Source organism: Callospermophilus lateralis, chromosome 3 (genome assembly GCF_048772815.1).
Source record: "Callospermophilus lateralis isolate mCalLat2 chromosome 3, mCalLat2.hap1, whole genome shotgun sequence".
Lineage (NCBI taxonomy): Eukaryota > Metazoa > Chordata > Mammalia > Rodentia > Sciuridae > Callospermophilus > Callospermophilus lateralis.
The window spans coordinates 192,201,941-192,228,268 of NC_135307.1; the positions used below are offsets into that span (position 1 = coordinate 192,201,941).

The window sequence follows — 26,328 nt, forward strand, 5'->3', positions numbered from 1 at the left end:
CCCAGGGCCAGGAGTCTGTGGATACCTTTTGCTAGGCCACTTCATCAGAGGCCAGTTACACGTCAGTGGTCAGTGTGTCGTGAGTAAGTCCTCCCCAGGCTGTTATACTCTGGTGTGCAGCTCTGAGAAGCTGGAGAATCCCACCTTTGAACCTGGTCTTCCAGGTCACTGAAAGGTATATTCATAAAGGAATGAAGACAGGATCTTTTTTTAAAAATATGTTTTTAGTTGAAGATAAACACAATATCTTTATTTTACTTATTTTTACGTGGTGCTGAGAGTCGAACCCAGTGCCTCATATGTGCTAGGCAAGTGCTCTACCACTGAGCCCCAGCCACAGCCCCAGCCCCAGGATCATTTCATCTTTGTTTTTGTGGTACAGGAAATCAGTCCCAAGAACATTCTACCACATAGTCTTGCTAAGCTGCCCTGGCTGACCAACTTGCAATCCTCCTGGCTCAGCCTGCCAAGTCTGGGATTACAGTATACACCATCAACCTGGCCAAGCAGAATGTTTTGTCTATTAGCTTGACATATAACATACATTTATATTCACAGCATGCGAGCCTTATTTGTACTTTGAACCCATTGCAAATGTTAGTACTATATTAAGAATATTCTCTGCCAGTGCACAGTGGCACACACCTATAATCCCAAAGATTTGGGAGGCTGATGCAGAAGGACTGCAAGTTTGAGGCCAGCCTCACCAACTGACTAAGCAACTCAAGGACACCCTGTCATGAGCCATCCATGGGCTGTATGTAGGCTGCCTGTGCATTGAAGCCTATTGAATAGGAGAATCTGGTGTCTGGGAATGACCAGTGGACCTTTCCTCTGGTTGACCACCCTGACTCATTGTGATCCCTATTCAAGCTCTGCAACAGGTTCCACGCAAGCACTGGAGAGGGGGTGACCTGCTGTAGCCACCCAGCCCCTCTGAGAAGGGTATGACCTGCCAAGGTGCCAGTCAGCCTTCTGACTGTAAGACATCATGAAGCAAGACTCGGCCCTTGAAGCCTCGTCCCTGCCTTTGATGTTCCCCCTTAAATAAACCACAGAGCCACCTTCTTTGTCTAGCTCCAGCTCTTGTGTGGACGGTGTCTACCAGGGGCTCTGCTTTTGAAAGTGTATTTCTGGCTCTCTGTCTTTTGTTCTTCACTGATTATTCCAGACTTTAATTTCTCAGGTGGCTTATACCCTCCTCAGCAGGAAGAAGAATCCCCCATTGAGACACTGGCCGTCACCCCATAAGACCCTGCTCAAAATTTTAAAAATGAAAAGGCTTGGGACTATAATGCAGTGGTAAAGTGCCACTGGGGCCAACCCCCAGTGACCCCCCCAAAAAAGGTTCTCTACCCCCAAGGGGCGTGTCCAGTGCCTCACATTCTCTCACAGTCCGCCCTCCAGCGCGTCAGAACAGCCCTTCCCAGTGTGGGCTCCTCAGGGTGACTGAGCAGCAGGGGCCAGTGGAGAGAGGGAGAAGTGGGCAGGGCGGTGGGACAGGTGGGCCCTGAGGCCAACTGCAGGGCTTTGAGTCAGCCCAGTGGCCCTGAGCAACCTGGGCCCCAGGTGCCCCTCTATCTAAAGCAGGGATGGTGCTGACCACAGACATGCTTTCTGGGGCTGCTGTGAGGACTGGAGGCCGAAGAATGGGTGAAATGGTGAACAGAGGAGTCTTCAGTCGGGGAGGCCTAGCAGGGGGCGGAATGATGTTTTCTTTCTTTATCTGGGTAAGGAGAAATGGTACCCCATTAGGAGCCCAGGGCTGTGGAGATTCAGAATGGTGCCTCACCAGCAGCCTCTGGAGGCCAGGAGCCTTGGGGGACTCTCTCAGAAGGAAGCAGGTAACCAGGGCTGGGTAAGCAGGTCAGAGGTCTGGTCAAGATGGTTTCCGACTCAGGTGTTTGGATGCCCGAGCAGTTCAACCTACACACAGGAGCTTTGGAACATCAGCTCCTTAGGGACCAGGACTCCGTTCTGCTGGATGCCCTACTTGGTTTTCCCAAGATTAGCCTGTGACAGCAGGCAGTGTGGTTGGTGTGACGGTGAAGAGTCCATGCTTTAGAGACAGAGCCTGGGTCAGGGTCCCCACTCTGCCACATCCCAGATGTACAATCCACATACACATCCTCAGTGGGCCACGCTGGGTCAGATTCCTCATCTACAAAATAGGGGTGTAACTGCTGCCTACTACTTGGGATTCCTGTCAAGTTTAAAGACATTGTACGCAAAGCATTTAATTAGGTGCCTGGAGTACAGTGAGCCATCGCCAAATGTTGACTTTTAAAAGGTGACATTAGAGGCTTGGTGTGCAGTTCAGTGGTAGGACACCTGCCTAGTGTGGGAGACCCAGTAATGCATGATGGAAAAAAAAGGAAGAGTAATATACGTGGCATGAAACGGTTAATTCCCAACAAAGGCAGAAAATCAGCACCAATTCCTTTTGCCCAGAGTTCTTCCTTCCAGGGTCCATGATCTGTCCACTGGCTTCTCCTCTGGAATGGTGCTATTTTTACCTGCTTCTTAAAGTCCACAGCAGGAGCCAGGTCTGGTGGTGCACACCTGTAATCCCATTAGCTGGGGAGGGTGAGGCAGTAGGATCGAGAGTTCAAAGCCAGCCTCAGCAACTTAAGGAGGCCCTAACCAACTCAGTGAGACCCTGTCTCTAAATAAAACACAAAATAGGGCTGGGGTTGGGGCTCAGTGGTCAAGTGCGCAAGTTCAATCCCTGGTGCCCCCTAACAAGAACAACAAAAAAACCCAAAACAGCAGGAGAAAATCAATATGCAATTATTTAAGCTCAAAATCACTCAGCTAAAACGTTTACTAGAACACATGGATATTGCTTTCTATCCTTTTCTTTTTTTGTAGTGCTGGGAATCGAACCCAGGGCCTCGTATTTGCTAGGTAAGTGCTCTACCACTGAGCTAAAATCTAACCTCCTGGGTATTTTCTTTCTCTCTCTTTTTTTTTTTTGGTACCAAGGATTGAACCCAAGGGCACCCTACCACTGAGCTACATCCCCAGCCCTTTTTATTTTGAGACAGGGTCTTGCTAAGTTGCTGAGGCTGGCTTTGAACTTGTGATTCTCCCTGCCTCAGCCTCCTAAGCCACTGGGATTACTCATGTGTATTTAAAAAAAAAAGTTGTTGTAGATGGACAGCATGCCATTATTTATTTATTTAATTTTTATGTGGTGCTAAGGATTCAACCCAGTGCCTCTCGTGCTCTACCACTGAGCCCCGAGCCCCATCCCCATCCCCTCGTGTGTCTTTTTGCACCGGGATTGAACTCAGGGGCACTCGACCACTGAGCCACATCCCCAGCCCTATTGTGTATTTTATTTAGAGACAGGGTCTCACTGAGTTGCCATTGCTGAAGCTGGCTTTGGACTTGCGTAACACCCGTGGCCTCTATTCACTAGATACCATAGTCATTTCCATCTCAGTTGCGACAACCAAAAATGTCCCAGGACATTGCCACGTCCCATTTGTCCTGAGCCGCCGGGATTACAGGCATGTGCCGCCGTGCCTGGCTTCATGTGTATTTCTTAATCAAGATAAATTCTTTAAGCAAACTTGAATTAGGTTTATGAAGGGAAGATTGCAAAAGCTTTAAGCAAGGACTGGCAGTTTCTAGGAGATGGAAATTGACTCATATAAAAAATATCTTCAAGGGCTCAATCTTCAGTTGAGCACTAGACAACGGCAGCTTGCGTCAGGAGACAGGCACTTTTTACAATACTAAAATCACTTTTGGCAGAATCCTTCACATTCCTTCTCCTCCTTCTTTTGCTGTGGACATTCCAGGAACAATTTAGATTCCGTTTATTTTCTTTTGTCCTTTTCCTTTCCCTCCTACCCTCTATACTTTCCGTGTGTGTGGGGGCTTGATGAGGATGAACCTCATCCTTGGGCATGCTGTGAGCATCTGTCCCATCACAGAGCTACACCCCAGCTCTCCGCAAACTTCTGAAATTCAAAAGCAGGCATACTACACGTTTGTCAAATTCAATGAACCATCCTGGTCTTCTGAAGAAATAAAATTTTGTCTGAAACATATTCTAGTTTGTTGCCAAGGTACAAATGCCGTCTAATACTGATTCACCTTTCAAAATGCTAAATTGGCAGTTTCTTAAACAAGGCGGAGCTGGCCCTTTCTTACCCAGAAATCCTGGGATAGTCTCCTTCAAAAGATGGCTAAGCAGATCTTTTTTTTTTTTTTTTTTTTTTTTAATAGGTAAGTCAAAGAAAGCAGGAAGTACCTGCCACAGACTGACTCTGGGCCCACCTCTGCTGCCAAGCTGAACACAGCCTTCTGTAAGGGTTTAGCCTGTTTAGTTCAGGGTTTCTCAGCCTCTGCACCCTGACATTTGGCTCTAGAAATTCCTTGCTTGGGGGTTGTTTAGTAGCATCTGTGGCCCCTACCCACTAGATTAAAAACCACTGTTGTTGGCAGCAGGTTGAAGAACACTGCTCTAAACAAAACCCTGGCAATGCCTGCTCTAAAGACAGGGACTCTCTGCTGACCCTCCCAGGAGGGAGAACTTTTGTTCTTCACTAACATACCTGGAGAACAGTCCAGCAGAAATGAGCAGTTTTCCTTCAAGGAATTAATAAAGATGACAATCAGTTGCAACAGTGGATTTTTTTTTCTTTTTTTGGTACTAGGGATTGAACCCAGGGGCACTCAACCACCGACCCACACCTCCATCTGTTTTTTATTTTTTATTTAGAGACTGGTTCTCACTATACTGCTTTGGGCCTTGCTAAATTGCTGAGTCTGATTTTGAACTTGCGATCCCCTTGCCTCAGCCTCCTGAGCCACTGGGATTACATGCGTGGGCCATCGCACCTGGCAACAGTGGAATATTTTAAGTACAATAATGATTTACATATATATTTTTACATATATATATTTGGAATATTTTGGAAAGAATGAGTTCTGAATTCTAAGGCAGACAATCTGAGCCTTGATTTTACTGTCCTTATCTGTGTGAACCACAGAATTGCTCATCAGGGCCCTGCTGGCTCCCGTGCCAGGCTGCTGTCATCCACCTTCATGCCAGTGGAGGGGTCTGTTCTCGTGGACACCAAACAAACACTGGTCAAACTAACTAATAAAGTGGATTCAAGCCATGACGGGGTTTTCTACCTCTTTTTTTTTTTTTTAATGAAAATTAAGACCCACAATTAATATTCTCCCATTAATAATTACATTTGTTAAACACACAGGCCAAATTTTACCTCCACCTGAAAACTACAAGCTTGTATCACCCATGAGGTCAGACTCAAGCTAATCCAAAACTGTGGTTTGGTGTATATTTTTAATCACTACATTAAAAACAGGTTTACTTTTTAAAACTTTATTGATTTACCACCTGATCAAAGCATGGGATATTTTAACAGTATTATACATAATATTTTTACATAGAAAACTTTACATAGCATTTCATATTATATAATTCTGCTTTATCTTTCAAAAATGTATACATCCACTGGGCAAGGAATGCTTTTCATTAAATTACCAATATTAAATGCACTTAATCATTGTGTATAGATTAACCAAAGTAGCTATTAACTAACTTTTAGGCATTTTAAGGAGGTAAAACATACATTTTGCACATAAAGAAATATTTGATGTAAATATGCAGATAATTTTTTTAAAAAAATTAGAATACTGAGAAAACTACACCTTTGATGAGTGTCATTTTTTTGAGAGCAAGGATTTCCAGATATAGTCATTCTTTTAAAATAATTCAGTTTTGGTTTCTTTGTTTTCCAAACTGCAAAGCTGCTGGTAGCAGAACTCCAGGGTTTCGTGTGAGTTCAAGCTGTGTCTACCTTAACAAAGGTACTAAAACAGAATTCAGAAGGAACCAGCTTTTATTGAAACCAATACCTGTTTGCATCATAACAACAAACGTCTGGATGTGAGGGCCATACTTGCATTTATTAGCAGATCACTGAAATAACTATAAAGACTATTAAACGTAGAGCCGTAATCACCACAGAATAACAAAAAAGGTTCGTTTTTTTTATTTGTTTGTTTTTGCATTTTGTACAAAAGTTACCTATCAGAGGAAAATGTTGTTTCCAGATAATATTATACAATTTTTATAATGTATATTCTTTGGTTGTACATGAAGAGTACAAGGAAAAGGTATACTTGACATTAAAGGTGCATATTAGAAATAAAATTTACCATCCACCGTTTGTCGTTAAGATGCCAAAGCTGGTGATTTCCCTAACAGACAATGAAGAAAAACAAAATTGCTCAAGCAGCAGTATTATAACAAAAACTTTTCTCTAGAAACCCAGCACAAATAACCAACACTTAATAAAGCATTCTGAGAAAGAAATAAGGCCTTGGAAATGCTTTGCTCTCCTCAGTGACTTTTTAAATACTAAATAGCATCCTGGCCGATGCTGCTGACTGCACACGCCCTTTTCACTAGTGTTTGTGTGGCCCAAGCCACATTCACCACGAGAGGACAGACTTATTCACAGAAAGGAACTTAGGCTGAATGGCTTGTTACTGGAGGTAAGGGATTTCCTCTGTTTGTCATTGTCCAGTGACAAGAAAAATTACCCTGAATGGTTTTACATCTAGTCTTTAAAAGGTCCATTGCTGGTACAATTTAAAGGATTCGTTCTGAAAATTAATTTTTTTTCTTGTGGTGCTGGGGATTTGAACCCAGGGCCTTGTGCACGCAAGGCAAGCACTCTAACAAGTGAGCTGTATCCCCAGCCCCCAAATCTTTTAAATTAAAAGAAATGCAAGCCTAAACGTTTCAGCAAGTCATAAAACACAATGACATATTTCCAACCTGTGAGAGGCAAAAGTTAAAGAGAAGGCAGGAGGACCCTGGAGAAATTCTGACAAACAAAATGCCACCTGAGAGCCTCAGAAGGAAAGGAAAGCCACCTGTCGGGGTGGAGCTGTGGGCAGGACACAGTGACGAGCAAACACACAGGTTCCCACCTACACCTCAGCACAAACGTCAGTGGGGACAAGTGACTCGCGGAGGTTGTGACGAGCCACACCGCCTGGCGCAGGTTTCCAGTGCAGCATCAAGATGCAGCGGATCCCAGGACCAGTCAGTGCGCGGCTCAGCCTCCCGCACAGGAAAACCTCCCGCAGTCCCTCCCTGCTCCACTGCTCAGCTTCTCCTGCCTTCGGACGAAAATAAGGTGAAAACCTAAGCCTGCTTTTGTTCTTTGGTAGAGAAATCAAAACACTTTTTGGGAAAGAAAAAAGTAGGTAAGAGTACTGCCGGCCAAAGTCAGGACATTTCTCAAGGCTGTTAAAAACAACAACAAGAAACTTAAGAAATCGGTCTCTCAGTAATAAGCAAAAGCACCAGAAATCCTTCTCTAGAAAGAAAAAACATCTGATTTTACAGATAAGATTCCCAAACAACTAACTTCTAAGGCACCAGAGTTGACATCGACACACCCCGATCTTCAGGACTAGAGTGCAGGTGGAAGCCTGAATGTCCCCCGCCACACTGGAGACCCTTCTGCACTCCGCGCTGCCCAGGCGGAGAGTGAGCAGAGTTCTCTTCTCACAGTGCAGCCGCTGCCCCTGCCACGGCGCTGCGCAGAACCCCCTCGCCAGGCCGCGCACAGAGGAGCTGGAAGCTCTCCTTGCCAAGGCATGCAGCTCCTCACCGAGAGCAGCCAGTGCCAGGCGCCTGCCGCCTGCGGCCACTGTCCCAGTTCACCTGTGCTGGCCCCAGCTGTTCTGGTTCCACCGTGATGTCAGCTGAGGAAGCTCATGGCAGCAACCCTTCTCATGCACTGTTACTGTCCCTCTGTCTCAAGGTCCCTCTGATGAGGACCGTGCAAGGCAGCAACACGAACCATCAGTACACTCACTCTCCTGAGGTAAAAATCAAAGGTTTACTCAAAGATAAATGAACTCTGGGTCAATTACGACTTCATATATTAGATTTCAGTGTGTGTGAGATGAACAATGTATTCTGGAAACTTTAACTGAACACCCATCCACAAATACTTACACCAAGGAAGGTCCACCATTTCATTAAATTGTTCACTTTTTCCCTAAAGACTTTTTCTCCCCACGTTACTAAAACAGAGAGCCACGAGGCACTACATTTTTTTTAACCTTGCAAGCTCTTAATTCTAAATAAACTCTGCCTTCAATCAAATCTTCAATAATATCTCTTTGTAAAATACTTTAAAAAATCACTCAGACACAAAACAAAACATAAAAACAACCCTCCTCTCCTACCTTTCCCCAGACTAAGCTAACGACAGCTGACTGGCACTGACAAGAGCACTCAGACTTATCTGACACACTCAAACGACAACAAAGAACCCAGCGTATTTTAGGTGGCCGTTAGCCGTTACAAGAAATTTTATTAATATACTCTCTAATAGTCACGAACCTATACAGCTATGTTCAGTATTTTCAAGGAGAGTGACTTCCTCTGACAAAACATTGACAGCCAGTCATGGGACTTGGCTAGGAAATAATGGCATTTGCAGTGACAGATTTGACAGTTTGATCAGTAAAATGGAATGACCCACGAAACAGAATCCCCACCAACTGTGCTACCTGGGTATACAACAAAGTAATGAAATGCCACAAGCCTTAGTTGGGGACTTTGATAGGGCCAGCAGAGAGGCCATCCTTATCCAGGCCATCTGAGACCCAAGGCGGCAGCTCCTTGTTTCCGTGTGACTCTTCACAAGCTGTGCCAGTCAGAGGTGGCTTGACGGATGTTCTGCAGAGCTGCAGCAGTGGCCTGCAGGGATCAGGGCTACCACACTGGTGACAGTGTCGGTGCTACCTGCGATGGCTCTTCTGGGATCCATATTTTATACACGACACCTATCCGTAGGAAGAACTTTCGCAGAACTGCTCGGAGCTCAGGGATCAGGTCAAACTGCATAATCTCACACAAGTAGGGATAGTACATTGAAGCATGTGCTTTGAACTTGAGGTGGGAGAGAAGAGAGAAAATTAGACATAGGGCCTTTTTCTTTTTTTGCACCAAAGATGTAAAAGTACTCTAATAACACTAATATAACAATCATTATTATTATTAGTTTGTGGTACTGGGGATTGAATCCAGGGATGCTCTGCTCTACCACTGAGTGCATTATTAAATTTTAACTATTGGGTATCCTTTTTTGGTACCAGGAATTGAACCCAGGGGCACTCAACTACTCACATCCCCAGCCCTTTTTCATATTTTATTTTGAGACAGGTCTCACTGAGTTGTTTAGGGCCTCAGTAAGTTGCTGAGGCTGGCTTTGAAGCCATAATCCTCCTGCCTCAGTCTCCTGAGCCACTGAGATTACAGGCTGCACCACCATGCCTGGCTTTTTATTTTGAGACAGAGCCTCACTAAATTGCCCCGACTGGTCTCAAACCTGTGATCCTCCTATCTCAACCTCCCAAATTGCTGGGATTACAGGTTGCACCACCATGCTCACTTATAATTAACTTCTTTTAATTATATTAGGATACTTTTGCTACCAAAAGTCAACAGCCCTGTCATTTTGTAAAGCAGGTTCCTAGGTTTAAACCAAGATCTCACAATCTGAACCCTCTCTTCCTGCACTGAGAATCACTGTGCTGTTACAACAGCCACACGTGTGACTTGAACCTTAGCCTTTCTAAACTGGGGTTCTTTCAGAGAAAAAGCCCTTCTGTCTGAAGGCATCAGTGGTTTGTAATGAGTTAATTTCCCCTCAGTGCATCTAGAATGGTGTTGGTTATGTAGCCATTACTGGGAGAATTCAGAAAATAGCAACTTCAATTCAGAATGAAAAGCCACCCAGCCAGGTACAGTGGTGCACACCCATAACCCCAGACGCTTGGGAGGCTGAGGCAGGAGGATGGCAAGTTTGAGGCCAGCAGCAGCAACTCAGTGAGACCCTGTCTCAAAATAAAAAGGCCTGTGGATGAGGCTCAGTAGTAAAGTGGCCCTAGGTTCAATCCCCAGTACCACACAAAACAAAACAAAAAAAACCCCAAAGCCTCCCAGACTTCCCATCCTAGAGGAGCTATCAGAGTTCACTTGTTTATTGTACCTTTTCATCATTTATTTTGAGGGTCTTAGTTAGAAGTAACAACAGGAGGCTTGTCCAGGCCTCCCGATGGCTTTCAGAATTCACCGTGATGAAATAGGCCAGCGCTTCGCTGCACACACTGGAGTGAGAAAGGAGAGGCACACCTGGTTAGCATCTCACGGCTGGGAGGACCCCCCAGTGCCTGCAATGAGTGTTCCCTGAGCACCCACTCTGGCTGTGCCCTCAGGGGCAAATCACTGAGTCCTAGTTTCTTCAGCTGCAAACTGGGAGAAAGTGACTGTACCAAACCCAAGGGATTGCTGCAGGGATGAACAGATACCTGTCAAGAAACAGCTCAGCTCTGGCTGGCACCCGGTAAGGGCTGGGATCCGGCAATGCTTGTAGCGCAATAAGCACAAGAACTGATTATTCCTAGTTTATTACATGATTGTCTTTCCTCTCAAAGCACATACAGTTTTTTGTTTTTTGTTTTTTTTTTAGCATGTTAGAGGTAGAAAACCCCGTCATGGCTTGAATTCACTTTATTAGTTAGTTTGACCAGTGTTTGGTGTCCATGAGAACAGACCCCCTCTTTTTTTTTTATGAAAATTAAGACCCTTTATCTCCTTTAGGGAAACTTTTATGAGCCTATATAGGTAATTCTCTTTTGGATTTGATTTAAGAAATGAACCAATAGTGTTTTCTTTAATTAATTCTTTTTTCGGCAATAGCTTATTAGTTGGTACTCTCATTGTAAGACAATTGGGAAATGCATAAAGTTAGACAGGAGCAAAAAATTATAAAACAGAAAAAAAGTTCTGTCATTCTAAGGGATATATGACAATATTTTGGCATACTTCTGTTTGTTTGTTTTTTCCCTTGGGTCTGGTGCTAGGGATCGAACCTAGGGCCTCATGCATGCTGGGCAAGTGCTCTACCACTGAGCTCCTTCCCTAGACCTGAGAAATTTCACTTTTACTGGCTGTAAGTATCCCATCAGAGGTTATACTGTAATTTAGTTATTCATTCCACTGTTTAAATTTTTTTACTAAATTACACCTACAGTAAGTATTCTCTGTGGGAATCCTGGTTCATATTTCTAAAATAAAGAGATTCTATAATAATAGAACTACTGAATCAAGGAGAGTAAACATTTTAGGGCTCTTGGTATATAATCCCACTGCTTTTCAGAAAGATCATGTCACTGTGCACCCCCACCAGCTGTGCATGGGACTGTGGGCATCACCGACCCTGTGGTTCCAGTGCTTCACGTCATCATTTTTAAATCTTAAAGAGGCAAAGCGAGGCTGCGAGCCAGGGGGTGTCTGGCAGTGGAGTATGCTTTGCATGCACAAGGCCTTGGGTTCAAAGAGGCGCAGACATCATTATTTTGCTGATGGACAGGAAGTGGGTTACAAAACTGTACTTTTCTGTCTGGGCTTTTTTCTCTGGGGTGCCACTGTCTCCCCACATGTGCATATCTACATTGAACGACTAGGCATCTCCTGGTATCCATGTGATTCATTTTTCTTGGAAAGGAGGAATAATGGGATGTGGACTGACAACAACTCTAAAGAGGACCTAGTCCCAAGAGGGCACTGACCTGGCCAAAGCTAAAGGGCTACAGCCAGAGTCGGGAACTCATTCCTGCCTGCAGACTCAGGCTGCAGAGCTTCTTGTTGCTCATGATTCTGTGCCTGAGGGAGGTCTGTGAGTGAAACAGAGGAGGCCCTGACCTCTCTTCAGGACACCAACAGGACAGAGTGTGGGAACACCAGCCTATAGGTATCTTTCCCCTGCTCTTCAATTCACAGTGCTGTGTCATGTGTTCTGTACATGACAGATACAAATGCAATGGGAAACCAATCTTCTTACGTTAAAAGTCGCTGCTGTATTTCACCCCAGGAATCCCTGCGGTTTTCATCGACATACATCCGAAACAGGATCCTCAGACAACAGGCCAGGCTGCTGGTTTCTTGTTTGAGAAGGTTAGGTTTTGATTTGCCCTTAAAACCTAGAGATCAGACAGTCATATAAGCAGTGCAAAAAAAAGGCAATGCTGAGAATCCTGTGAGCGCCCGTCAGCTATTCCCTTTAGGAAACACTGGAGCATCCCACGGCCTCAGTGTAGCTCAGGTGTGATCTTGGATGAAAGCAGTCACGACTCTCCAGAAGTTGTCCTCTGTAGGAATGCCCTGCCTTGTTTATTTGATTGTAAAACCATTGGCTACTTCTTCAGGTGTTAACAGCTTGGAAGAACTCTAGCATTTTTCTAAGTTGCAAGATTCACGCCCCTGCCCCCGCCCCACTAAAGCACATATAAGAAGAGTTTTCTAGGGCTGGGGCTGTGGCTCAGAGAAAGAGCGCTCGCATAGCATGTGTGAGGCACTGGGTTCGATCCTCAGCACCGAATAAAAATAAAATAAAGGTATTGTGTCTACCCACAACTAAAAGACAAAAATGTTTAAAAAACCCCCCAAAACAGTTTTCTAAACAAAGTAATACCAATCTGCCAAAGAGACATGTGCACACCAGTCTTAAAAGCAAAACCTCATTACAGACTAAGACATAAAACACCTGCATATTTTAGAATGACACTCCTTATTTGTGGATTAAAATAGGCATTTGGGGAAATTTTAAGTAATGGTAATATTACTAAAAAAAGTGTCACTTTTGTGCAAATAATGAGACTATTCAAAAAAATGAGAATCTCACCATGGGGGGGGCAATGGGTTTAATATATATATTTAGGGGCTGGGGCTTGGTGGTAGTGCACTTGCCTGGCATGTGTGAGGTACTGAGTTCGATTCTCAGCACCACATATAAATATATAAATAAAATAAAAGTCTATCAACAAATTATATATATATATATATATATATATATATATATATATATATATATATATATATATTATTTTACCCTGGGATTTATGCATTTATTTTTGGAAGCAAGATTTAGAGAGAAACTCTAAAGCCTCAGAAAACTGTATGAATACTGTTTCTTAAGACACCACACTTTTCATATCATAACTATTTAAAAAAATTTTTTTTGTTGTTGTAAATGGACAGAATGCCTTTATTTTATTTGTTTATTTTTATGTGGTGCTGAGGATCAAACCCAGTACCTAATGCATGCTAGGCAAGTGCTCTGCCACTGAGCTACAGCCCCAGCCCATGTCATAATTAACTTTTAATGTAAAATTTATGACCACCAAGAGAATTAAATTCTCCAACTTTCATTTTGCTTTTCCATCAAATACTTCCTGAGAATCTATCATGTGCCAGGCAGTGTTTTGGTACTGGGATGAAATCTACCCAAAGTCAAACATAAAAATGTCTAAATTATTTGAGCTACATTTAAAATACCAGAAATATCTGGAAGGCTTTAATGTTTTAGTTTGGTAACCAGCGTGGCCTCACCTGCTCGCCACAAGACAGTCCGCTGCTCATAGTTGGAGTTGAAGGCCTTTGAGAATGAATGGGACTCCTGCAAGCAGTCCAAGAGCTTGAAGAGGTGCTGGGAAGACATGTACTTGTACATGCCCTGATCCTCCGTGGCGATGTGGATATCTGCATCCAGTGTGTCTTGCTGAAGAAAGATGACAGAAGAACTCAGTGAAGTCATGCAGTGATTCTGGACACAGTGAGAGTGGACAAAGGCAGTGGGGACTGTCCAAAGGTGATCTTCTTGCAGGATGCCCTCTAGTCCTCAATGCCCCAACCATTTCCATCTGGAGCTTGCTCACAGGTAGGCGAAGGCATGTCCTGTGCTACTGAGTGATGGGTGAAAGGCTGGCCAATTTTTTGGTTTTGTCAGTACTGCCTTTATTGAATGACCAGCGGTGTTGTGTCTCTGGATATTTCACTACAGTGTTGTATTTTTTCATTGCATGAAGAAAGTGAAAAATAAGAAAATAAAAGTGTAATAAATATACAAAAAGGCTTGCGTTTCAAAGCACAGTAACCAAAAGATAGAAACTGGTAAGCAAATCTAAGGGACATCCTGACCTTCAGTCAGATGATATATAACCAGTAAGCTCAATGACTGTATTTTTCAACTGTGAAAGAAAAAACTACAAAACATGGATGAAATGCTCAAAAATTTTATTGAACATGTTGCCTAAAATCTGAGACATAATTAGGGTGTTTTTTTTTTTAAATTTCTTGATATTTCCAGAAACAAACCCATCTTCCTTATAAGCCAGGAGTCACAAAAATGGACTGTGTAATACTTCCCAAATTGATCTGTTAAGTTCAATGTAATCCTTATCAAGATCCCAGATGATTCCATTGCAGACACTGACAAGCTGATTCTAAAATTCATATGAAAGTGCAAGTGACCCAGCATAGCCAAAACAATCTTGAAAAAGACCACCACCACACGAGAGCTCACATTCCCCAACCTGCAAACTCACTTGGAAGCAACAGCAATCAGGACAGTATGGTACTGGCATACAGACAGAGATGCACCCACAAAACAGATGGAGAGGCCAGGAGCAAAACCTTACAGTTTATAGATCAAGTGGTTTCTAACCCAAGTGCCAAGAAAATTCACTGGGGAAAGAACAGACATTTCAATAAATGGTGTTGAGACAACTGAACATCACAGATGAAGAAAGCTGGATCCCTGCCGTGATTAGCAAGGATGAGCTAAATGCATCAGAGATCTAAAAGAGCCAAAGTTGTAAAAGTCTTAGAACACAGCCTCAAGTGTGACTCTGATTAGGCAATGCTTTCTTAGAACTGACACCAAAGCACAAGGGACTAAAGAAAAATAGATAAGGTAAAAGACTTTTGTGCTTCAAAGGACACCAGAAATTGAAAAGACAACACATGAAATGGGAGAAAATAGTTGCAAATCACACACCTGACAAGGGACTATTATGTTAGCATATATAAAAACTTAAAATCAACAGGAGGTAAGTTTAAAAATGAGCAAAGGATTTGAGTAGATATTTTCAAAGATACAGAGATGACCAGTAACCACATAAGTTGCCCGACATCATTAGTCATTAGTGCAATGCCAATCATCCACAATGAGACACCATTCCACATGCACCAGGACGGCTCTGGTCATAACTTTTTTTTTTTTTTTTTTAAAGAGAGAGAAAAAGAGAGAGAGAGAATTTTTAATATTTATTTTTTAGTTTTCGGCGGACACAACATCTTTGTTTGTATGTGGTGCTGAGGATTGAACCCGGGCCGCACGCATGCCAGGTGAGCGCGCTACCACTTGAGCCACACCCCCAGCCCCTGGTCATAACTTTAAAAGGGCAACACCACTACCGAGGGGATGTGGAAAAACAGACCCTCACACACTGCTGGCGGTGATGTAAACGGTGTGGTTGCCGGCACAGCAAACTGGCAATTTCTCAAAAAGGCAAAGAACATGGCCAGACACCTGCACTCAGGATATACCTAAGACACACGTGTCCTATGAGAACTTGTGCACAGTGCTCGTGATGGTACCATTTGCAACAACCACAATGGAATCCACCCAGAGGTCTATTAACTGATGAGTCGATGAGCAAAAGGTGGCTAAAGGGTTGGTGTCCAGCCAGACATAAAAGAATGAGGTGCTGATACATGGACACTGTGTAACGTGAATGAACCCAGAAACATTCTGCCAAGTAGGAAGCCAGACACAGATTGTATGGTTCCGAAAGTCCAGAAGAGGCAAATTCATCGAGACAGAAAGCAGCCAAGCAGGGGCTGGAAGGAGAGGGACTGGCCAGGACTGCTGGTGTGCACAGCATCTCTTCTTACAGCGATCAAAATATCCTCAAATCAGACAATGGCAACGTCTGTACAACTTGCAAATATGCAAAAAACATGGGATTACACACCTAAAAAAGGGCCGACCTGGGTGTGGAGGGCCTGTGGTACAAGCAGCTGCCCCCTCCTCTGTGGCAACAGGGCAGACCGGGAGGTGGCTGCTGCTCTGCCTGGTCTAGGAAGTTGTGTTGCCCACTGTCTCCACCCTGCCCACCTCCCCAGTCACAGGGTCTACTGCCCCCAAGGACGTTAAGGTATAATGTCCCATGGCATGAGGTTACTGTCCAACTTCTGGACTCTCCTCCTGTTTCAAGAGTCCCTTCTATAGAGAAAGCTGCATATACAAAACAGAAACACACTTTCTGAAGGAAAAACTGGGATCTTTATGTACAAATCTTCCCTCTCAATTATTTATGGTGAAACTGTATATCAAAGGTACAGAATAATGACAAGTAACACTTTTCCTGTAAGCACCTAAGTAGGGGTGGCAACTAGGCAGAGATATGCTGGTAAATAGGCTTTAGGGGCATAAAAAAAGAAGTGTTTGCTGGTATCTGTGGTGTCAATAAGTTCCATTGTGGCCAATTTCAAGCGACCAATAGGACATTTTTGAATGTAGGCCTGGAAAGAGATGAGGGGTATGGGGGTGGGAGGGCTGATGGATAGCCAGCCAGGCTGCTCCAGCATGCCACTGCCCCTGAGCAACCCCAGGGACAGTGTGCCCAGGGCCGCGGTGTTACCTGGGCAGCGACCATGTGCTCGGCGTCCTCCTTCTTGCTGGTGGCGGGGTAGAACACAATGTTGTCAATGGTCTGAATCAGTTCCAGCTGGACCACACACTTGATGAGGAGACTGGCAAACAGCTTCTGATCTACATCAGATAGTGAAGAGTAATAAAGACCCAGCCCAAACCACACGAGCGAGCAGTCAGCGCGGCAGTCCCACCATGTGCCTGGCACAATTCTTGAGGTGGTGGCCAGCAATGAATGAAGTGGACAAACCCCCAGCTCCCATGGCACTGACTGACAGGTAAGATTTAAGGTGAAAAAGAGTATCAAATGATACTATGAGGGAGAGGCGATAGGAAGCAGCAGGGCCAGGCTGCAAGTTTAAATAAGCAGAAGTTTCAATAGCTTCAAATCTCCCTCTAAGACGTGGTCCCTGAGCAAAGACCTGAAGAAGAGGAGGGAATTAGCTCTGCAGGCTGTGTGTACTCCAGCAAGTTTCTATCACCCCGGGGCCACCCCTATGAGCAGCTCTGGATTGTGCCCTGATCACATGGGTTTCAGGTCCCTGCAGTGACTAGCCTCTTTTGAGGACAAAACCTCAGCTCTGCACAGGTACGGGGACAGCTCTTCTGAGTTTTCACTTTCTGTCCAACTAGAAGCAGGAGCAGCTTTTCCTGCACTTTCTATTTATTTTTTTGGTGGGGGAGGTGGTTACCAGGGTTTGAACTCAGGGGCCCTTGACCACTGAGCCACACCCCCAGCCCTATTTTGTTTTTAGAGACAGGGTCTCACTGAGTTGCTTAGGGCCTTGCCGCTGTTGAGGGTGGCTTTGAACTCGTGATCCCCCTGAGCTGCTGGGATCACGGTGTGTGTGGCTGCACTTTCTACTTCTGTATACTTCACAACTTTTACCACCTGGAGTGGTTAGCAACCTTGACTAGTCAATAATTCTCCATTCTGAATCTCCCCTGTTCAAATCACAGTGCAGTTTCTGCCTACTGACTAGACTCTGACCACCCATCTTTGCCTTCTCGATTGCCTGGGGATCAAGGGTATCCTATGTAGAGATCTTCCCAAGTGTTGGTTGACTTGACTACAGTAAAAGCAGGGGTTCCTTGTGACTTATTGTTATAGAATCAGAGTATGGAAAAAGTTTACGTGAAAGAAAACAAGATGGCTAAGCTGTCTTCAAGTTTTTGACAGTGATTATGAAATTACTTAAACATAACAATTCTCCCTGCAGAATGTTTTAACTTCTGAGAGGCTGGGGATGTAGCTCAGTGGTATAGTGCTTGCCTAGCATGTACAAGGCACTAGTTCAATCTCTAATAGTGTAAAAGAAAATAACAACAACAAAAACGTGGGTATTTTTTTTTTTTTTTTTTTTTTTGGTATTGGCTATTGAACTCAGGGGCGCTTTACCTCTGAGCTACATCCTCAACCCTTTTTTCTTTTGAAATGGGGTCTCACGAAGTTGCTGAGGATCTCATTAAATTGTGAGGCTGGCTTTGAACCTGTGATCCTCCTGCCTTAGCCTCCCAAATTGCTGGGATTACAGGTAAGTGCCACTGTACCTGGCTTAAGGGAAAAATGTTTTAACTTTATTTATATATATGTGTGTGTGTACACACACACACACACACACACACACATATATGGTGAAACTGCAGATGTTAAAAAGGAAGAAAATATGAACAGTGCAAAATTTCACCTACCTGAGCTCACACCCAGAAGGGAGCCTGAGATGGGAGTGAGAACAAAATGCCCATTCCCTGCACAGGAGGTGGGAATTGAGTCTCAGCCCCGCCCCCCAACACGTGCAGGCATCTTGCTGCATTGACAATGGCTGTCCTGTGAAAGACAGGCCCACCTGGCTCCACCCAAAAACTCACCACTTCATCTGGAGCTGACCATGAGACATGCCATCCACCACTGGACCCCGGAGGGGACTGCTATGAAGCAGTTCCTAAGTGACAGTACTACCATCCCAACAAGGTGCCTTTTAAATGGTTTTCAAAGGTGACTACTTTACTCTGAAGGAAAACCTTAGAAGAGAACAGTGACCACATGCTGCTTTTGTATTGTGTGCTGCTTCAGAAATTAACTTCAATGTCAACACCTACAGCCTGGCGTGATAAGAATGGGGAAGGACCATTATGAAGACAAAAAATGGGGCATGCAACCTCAAAAAGACCAGAAGAATGCTTTAAAAGTTCTGCTTCCTCACAATGCCAAAGGGTGTCCGAGTACTTCACGTTGGCAAGTCACATTATCTAAATCCTGGTTCACTCTTCCAAGGCTAGTGTAAGGATTAAATGAGACACACATAGGAAACAGGGCACAGTCCCCCACACACTGTCACTGTCATCAGAGCTGTTGATACTATTTTTAAAAATAAGATACAGTAAAATACATCATAAGCTGTAACATTAAGAGACAAACTGTCTAAAGTAATTTCAAAATGTGTATGCAGAAAAAGGAGTTCTGAAATATAAGTGGCTCCTCCAAACCACTAAGGATTAACAACCACTCCACTACAAAATGAGCAAAGATGAACAGAAAAAGAAATGTCTTTTTTTTTTTTTTTTTAAAGTGGTATTGGAGACTAAACCAAGGGGTGCTCTATCACTAGCCTCACACAGTTGCCCAGGCTGGCCTTGAACTTGCCACAGCCTCCTCAGCTGCTGAGACTACAGGCATGAGCCAACATGCCTGGCTAGAAGTTGTTCAAAACATATTAAAAAACCCATTCTTATTTCAATCATAATTAAAAAATTGTAAATCCAGGTATTCGCAAAGATAATGTAAGCAGGTATAGACTTAATGAATGGCAATCTAGAAATACCTATCAAAATAACAAACATGCTTATCCACTAACCCTACAATTCTAAGAATTTACTATATAAACTAATAAGCAAAGCAGTATTATTTGTAACAGAAAAAACTATAAATGAAACAATAATAATATAAATGTCCACTATTAGGGATCTAATTTAATAGACACACCTACATACCAGAATAACAACAGTAAAAACTTTTTAAGTACTGATTTTGAACGAGCTCTAAAGTATATTAAGCAAAAACAGAATAATTCATGTATTCCATGATTTATATAAGCAGGAGAGGAGAATTCAGATGGGCACCTATGGGCATGGGCCAATGTATATGTGTATATACTTTTTGGCATGTGAATAAAATGACCGCAGAAGGCACATGAGAAACTGGCAGCACTGCCAACACGGGGAAGGGCACAGGTCATCCACCATTGGACCCCAGAGGGGATTGCTATGAAGCAGTTCCTAAGTGACAGTACTGCCATCCCAACATGGTTCTTTTTAAATGGTTTTCCAAGGTGAAGGCCCAACGGGGAAAGAGGTTTACCCTGTTTAAATTTCTGAATCACACAAATGTGTTACCTGCTTAAAATAAAGAACAAATGAAAACAAACCAACATGGGAAGGGCCTTACTTGCGTATGGTCTGCCCTTCCAGCTGTCGTCAGTCGGGTTGGAGAGCTGGCTCTGGCCTCGCTCTGAGGCATTTTTATCTATGCTGCTTAAAGACTGGCGGTCCAGGTCCACGTCCTACAGGTAAACCAGAGAAAAGCACCAGGTTCACTTCTCTTCCTACCCGGGCAGATGAGTTTCTGACACTGGAGGCCTGGCCTGAATTTCAGTGCCTTCTGGACAAATGAGTTATGCTGCATGTTTCACCCAGACTCCTCAATGCTGCCAGGAGTGGGGACTCAACTGGGCCCCCTGCCACTGACGTTTCACGTTTTCCTGTTCTAATTCAGGACACTTCGCTACACACTGTGACGTAACAACGAGTGGGACAAATTTCCAATATGCTCAAATTCAAAACTTAGTGAACACTAGCTAGGTTTTGTTCTGTGTTGTGTGTTGACAGCAGAAAAGAATTTAGAAAACAGAAATATTAAAATAGTATGCTTCACTTTTAAGTCATTGCATCCTAAATGCCTTTTAAAATCTATGATTTTATAGTTATCTGGAAATAAAAGTTAATAAGTCAATTTTTTAAAAAAAAATTTAATTATCTATTTTAGTTGTTGATGGACCTTTATTCTTTATTAATATGCAGTGCTGAGAATCAAATCCAGTGCCTCACACAATCAAGGCAAGCACTCTACCACTGTGTCACAACCCCAGCCCTGTTAATTCAATTTTTACCCTCCACAACTACCCAGTAAAGCAAAATATCCTGTCTTTGTGGTCTCACACAAAAAGCAAGAACTACTATTTTCTTTGGAGGCAAGAAAAGCACTATTAATTTAGAAGGGTAATAAGCAAGGCTAGTCACACCAAGGAGCTATTTACTATTTATTTATTTAAATATTTATTTTGCAGTTGTAGATGGACACAATACCTTTATTTTATTTTATTTTTTACAAGGTGCTAAGGATCGAACTCAGGGCCTCGCACGTGCTAGGTGAGCACTCTACCGCTGAGCCACAATCCAGCCCCAAAGTGCTATTTGTAACAGTGAAACATAAGAACTTACCCAGAGTCCATCTTTTCAGGGAAAACCAAGGAATTATGTCAACATGCAGTCATTGAAAAGACTATTCTCGAAGAACATAGAAAAATGCTCCCAATGTTATTAATGTTGTGTGCCTAGTGATCCCTTGCAATTGTGTGTGGGTCTATTAGGTGTGCATAGTGCACAGACACCCAAAGATAAAACCACAAATGTAAGTTGTGCTTTTTTCAGAGTTGGGCCTTCTACATACTAGGCAAGTGCTCTACCAGTAAGCGTAACCTCAGCCCTAACCTGTACTTTTTGTTGGGTTAGAAGACTTATTTTTTAAAATACTTTCCTCTTCTTCATTTTTGAAATACGGAATACTTTATGAATTTGCATATAATCCTTGCATGGGGCCATACTGATCTCCACTGTATCATTCCAACTTTTAGTATATGTGTTGCCGGGGCGAGCACTACTTTCCTATTTTTTTAAGAAATAAGAAGAAGGAAAAGATACCAACAACAACAAAATCCTACCAAATGTTTTTCTGATGTGTCTTCCTCCATTCCTGCAGGTTTCCATGTCAGCAAACTGAAGGGAATGGAAGAGATGGAAAATGGTCAACCTCAAAGGCAATGAGGAGCTTTACGACACCAACTGAGTGTGTGAAATAAAGTGTAGCAACTGCATCAACACTTACACATGTGGGATGGTGGTTTTGAAAATATCCAACATACAGGTGCATGTTTCATCCCAGACGTCAGGACTGAATTTTTCCCCATTGGAAATTACTAAGTTTTCTAAGCAATTCGTACCTGATCGAGCCAACTGTTCATTATCTACAAAATAAACATTATCTGTCATTACACTTGAACAGAAGTTTGGATGCCAACCAGGTCACAGATGCTTTTTATAGTGAAGTAAGAGACTGTAGCTGGAGGGTTTGTAGGATTTTAATTAATGAAACAATGCTATAGAGAGCATTAAAAGTTTTATAGCTTAATTATGCTACGAAGAGATAAAATGATTTAAGCCGGGCATGATGGTACACACCTATAAACTCAGTAACTTGGGAGGCTAAAGCCCTAAGTAACTTAGCAACACCCTGTCTCAAAATAAAAAAGGGCTGGGAATGTATGTAGCCCAGTGGTTTGAATCCCCAATACTGAGGAATTGGTGGGGGGGAGGTAAAATGATTTATCATAGTTTTTTGTTTGTTTGTGTGATACTGGGGTTTGAACCCAGGGCCTCATATATGCTAACCAAGTTCTCTATCTTTGAGCTATATCCCCATCCCTTTTTGAATTTTATGTTGAGACAGGATCTTACTAGGTTGTCAGGGTTGGCTTCAAACTCACAATTCTCCTGCTTGAGACTCCCAAGTAGCTGGGATTACAGGAGTGACCATTGTGCCCAGCTTGACTTATCATAGTTTTATTGCTAGGAATAGAAGAAAGCAATCTTGTCACTTTAACTGACTCACATATGGAAAATAGTAAAAGAAAATGGAACAGCCAGGTGCAGTAGCACACACCTGCATCCCAGAGACGCAGGGGTCTGAGGCAGGAAAATAACAAGTTTGAGGCTAGCCTCAGCAACTTAGTGAGATCCTGTATCAAAATAAAAATGGGCTGGGGGAGTTATTCAATGGTAAAGTACCTTTGGGTTCAATCCCCAGTAACACACCCTTCACCATAAGATGGAACACAGTGTTTCTGAAAACTCAGTCACTTACACACTACATTTCCAATTTTTGTCATCTAAATAGTATCCATTAAATTGGGAGCAGTGGCGCATGCCTAGGTGGGCTGATGGAGGAAGACTGCAAATTCAAGGCCAGCCTCAGCAACTTGGCAAGGCCCTAACACACACACACACACACATACACAAACACACACACTCCACTGTTTTTTGTCACATATTTAAAATTTGAGTCACTTTTTGAAAGCCTTCTAAATTTAGCCTTGCCCTATACCAAAATTATCTATAGAATTCAGGTCTTCAGTGCTAAATGACCCCTTTTTATGATTTACTCAGACAAAAAAAAAAGTTTACTGATGCAGGCTGTTGATCTTGACTCCAAAGTTAAAAAGCTTCTTTAATGTGTATTTCTTCACCAGTCCTCAAGCAAATTAGTAAAATTACAAATAGAAAATCAAAACATAATCATCATATTATACAAGATATTTCATTTTCCTTCAATAACAATCTGTTTCAAAGCACTTCTTTCCAGAATGTGTAGATGCAACAAATGTGCATTTTAAAAAGTTATTTTAATACAGAAAATTTCAAACATAAAAAGCGGAGAGACTAAATACGTAAATTTAAATTTTAAATTTACTAATATGTAAATTTGCTTTTTTTTTTTTTTTTTTGGTACCAGGGTTTGAACCTAGGGATGCTTAACCACTAAACACATCCCCAGATCTTTAATTTTTTATTTTTATTTACTTATTTTTGTGGTGCTGGGGATTGAACCCAGGGCCTTGAGCATGCAAGGCAAATACTCTACCAACTGAGCTATATCTCCAGCCCTTATTTTTTTAATTTATTTTTAAAAAATATCTATTTTATTTAATTATTTTATGTGGTGCTGAGGATTGAATTCAGTGCCTCACGCATGCAAGGCAAGCGCTCAACCACTAAGCTACAACCCCAGCCCCTTATTTTTTTATTTTTGAGATAGGGTCTCGCTGAGTTGCTTAGGGTCTCGAAAAGTTGCTGAGGCTGGCTTTGAACTCATGGTCCACTTGCCCCAATCTCCCAAGCCATTGGGATTACAGGTATGCATGACCCCCACCCCTAGCTAAAGATACATTTTAAAAAACGCAATAACTACATCACATTTTAAGTGCTTTACAAACTGCTTGAGAGGACTGTTTTATGTTCTAACTAAATTTGAAAACATACATTTTCACCAAATTAAATTGTTCACTGGATTCCTTGGCATTACACCCACGCTTTTATGTACTGAAAAAAGTAACCTCTCATGAGGACTATGTAAAACGATACCTAAAGACTTAAAGAATACCTTGTTTAACACACCACTGCAATTGTGCAAATACATCAGAAAGAAGCACTTCATTCAAAGCTTCATAGAACTGGGTAAATACGTCACAAATAGCATAAAGTGCATGATTGCAGGTTGTTGTCATCCACTCAGATTTCTGGAAGAACAATAAAAAAGATAATTCTTAAAGCCACTCTCTCAACAACAAGAACGGTATTCTTGTATCCCACTGGCAAAACTACCCTGGAAAGCGATTTAGCAATACTTATCAGTAGTCTTAAAAATGTCCACATCCACTCACTTAGTAACACTGCTTCCAGGAATGCATCCTAAAGAAATAATAGCACTTGCCTCGAATGTGCAAGGCCCTGGGTGCAATCCTTGGTGCCACCAAAAAGAAACAAGAAGAAGAAGTGAAGATTTGCGGGTAAAAGTCTATGAAGAAAGGTGTTTACTGCAATGGCATCCCGAGACTGAAAACATGGTACACCTGACACCTTGCAATGTGGGCATTAAACTAAGTAGACCAACATGAAAAAATATTAAACAGTCATTCAAAATGGTAGTGTTAATGGTCAGTAAAAAGTGAACAAGAGATTATACTAAACACTTATATCTGACACCAAATATCTAAATATTAAAAATGATGCCATGAATTTACCAGAAAAATATACAGGGATATTTATGAAGTCATGGCAAAGGGAAGGGTCTCTAAGTGAGATTCCAAAAGTGGGAGCCAGAAAGGAAAAGCTGGGAGAATTGGTTATTTAAAAACTAAATTTTTTTCCAAGTAAAAAGGAAATAAGAAAAAGTGAGCAAAGTCAGTTGCAGTTTATAGAAGTATATTACGACTTCCTTAGAAACCAACCAGTGGGCGGACTCATAAAAGAAGGAGAAATAAACACTCAATGATACAAGGAGAAATATGAAGCTTGCTAACAACTAAGAAAACTTTTCAGTGTGATGTCTTGGCCTATCAGTTAACCATAATGGAACAAATGAGAAGCTGCAGTGGATGTGGAGAAATAGGAGCGCTCGACTTTGCTGGACAAGTGCAATCAGCTAGATTTATTTGGAGGTCAGTTTAGAAGAACATATCAAAAGGCTCAGTACATTCATGCCCAAACCTGGCAGTGAGGCTACCTGTCCTAAGGAAAAAGAACTAAAGAACATAAATACAAGCATTGCTGCAAAACATGTTCCTTTTAAGGGCTGGGCGTGGAGGCCTGCACTTATATCTCAGAGACTCTGAAGGATGAGGCAGGAGGATCTAAAGTTTGAGGCCAGCTTCAGTTACTTAGCAAGACCCTGTCTCAAAATAAAAAGGGCTGGGGGTATGGCTCTGAGGCCTTGGGTTAATCCCTGGCACTGCCATAAAAAGTTCATTTCAGTGCTATCTCAAAGAAAAACTAGAAACAACCTAAAAGCCATGGAATATTTATAACTTGGAATATTTTGTAGCCACAACACAGTCAGAGGGCTGGGAATGTAGCTCAGTGTGCTTTTCCAGCATGAGACCGTGGGCCCAGGGTTCAATTCCTAGTACTGTCAAAAGGAAAAAAAAGTTACAGTTGCAGGAAAACTCTCATGTATTAAGAAAGCAGAGTACACGGGTGTGCTGGGAAATTGCTTTTGTAAAAAGAAAAAGAGGTGTCTGTCTCACACAAACACAGCATCTGGAGGAGTTAATAAGGGTTGCCCACAGAAGTGGGACTGCGGGTGTTTATTTTTGTATTTTCTGATTTTTCTGTAATGAATATTATTTGTTTTATAATGGGGAAAAACTTTATATTTTAAAACTAAAGAAGATCAGCTGGGCAGTGGTGGTGCATGCCTGTAGTCTCACTGACCAGGAGGCAGAGGCAAGAGATCACAAGTTTAAGGCCAGTCTCAGCAACTTGTCGAGGTCCTAAGCAACTTAGCAAGATCCTGTCTCAAAATAAAAAATAAAAAGGGCTGGGGATGTGGCTCCCCAGTTAAGCATCCCTGAGTTCAATCTCTGATACCAAAAAAAGGAGGGGGGGTGAGATTAGAAAACTTTGTACTATGATTTCAACCATATTTTAGACCATGTAGAAGATGAAGCAAATTTGCCAAAACGTTAATTCTAGTGTCTGGATGGCAGAAGCATGAATTCTTTCATATACCCAATATTCCATGTTACGCACATACTACTTTCACATTGGGGCGAGGGAGAAAAGGTGTTCTTGAAAGAATGGTTCAGAGAGCCTTATATCTTCTCCATCTTTAAATTCATGATAAAGAGAGGGTCCAAATATACCC

General features: G+C 42.6%; 1 protein-coding gene and 1 non-coding gene across 3 annotated transcripts in view; both read right to left on the reverse strand.

Annotated features, from left to right (window-relative positions):
* Nucleotides 1-5,349: 5,349 nt before the first annotated feature.
* The window catches only part of Arfgef2 (ARF guanine nucleotide exchange factor 2), a 90,057-nt gene continuing 69,078 nt past the window's right edge, over nucleotides 5,350-26,328 (reverse strand). For both annotated transcript variants that reach the window (XM_076851981.1, XM_076851980.1), the window contains exons 31-39: nucleotides 24,067-24,202; nucleotides 21,736-21,874; nucleotides 21,572-21,626; nucleotides 20,020-20,134; nucleotides 16,564-16,694; nucleotides 13,469-13,637; nucleotides 11,922-12,060; nucleotides 10,068-10,185; nucleotides 5,350-8,965 (exon numbers count right to left, since the gene is read on the reverse strand). In XM_076851981.1, coding sequence (XP_076708096.1) covers nucleotides 8,789-8,965; nucleotides 10,068-10,185; nucleotides 11,922-12,060; nucleotides 13,469-13,637; nucleotides 16,564-16,694; nucleotides 20,020-20,134; nucleotides 21,572-21,626; nucleotides 21,736-21,874; nucleotides 24,067-24,202 — 1,179 coding nt within the window. In that variant the 3' untranslated portion in view covers nucleotides 5,350-8,788. The remainder of the gene's footprint in view (nucleotides 8,966-10,067; nucleotides 10,186-11,921; nucleotides 12,061-13,468; nucleotides 13,638-16,563; nucleotides 16,695-20,019; nucleotides 20,135-21,571; nucleotides 21,627-21,735; nucleotides 21,875-24,066; nucleotides 24,203-26,328) is intronic.
* LOC143396046 (U6 spliceosomal RNA) lies at nucleotides 21,402-21,508 on the reverse strand. The gene has a single exon (XR_013090937.1). It is a non-coding gene; the product is annotated as a U6 spliceosomal RNA (small nuclear RNA).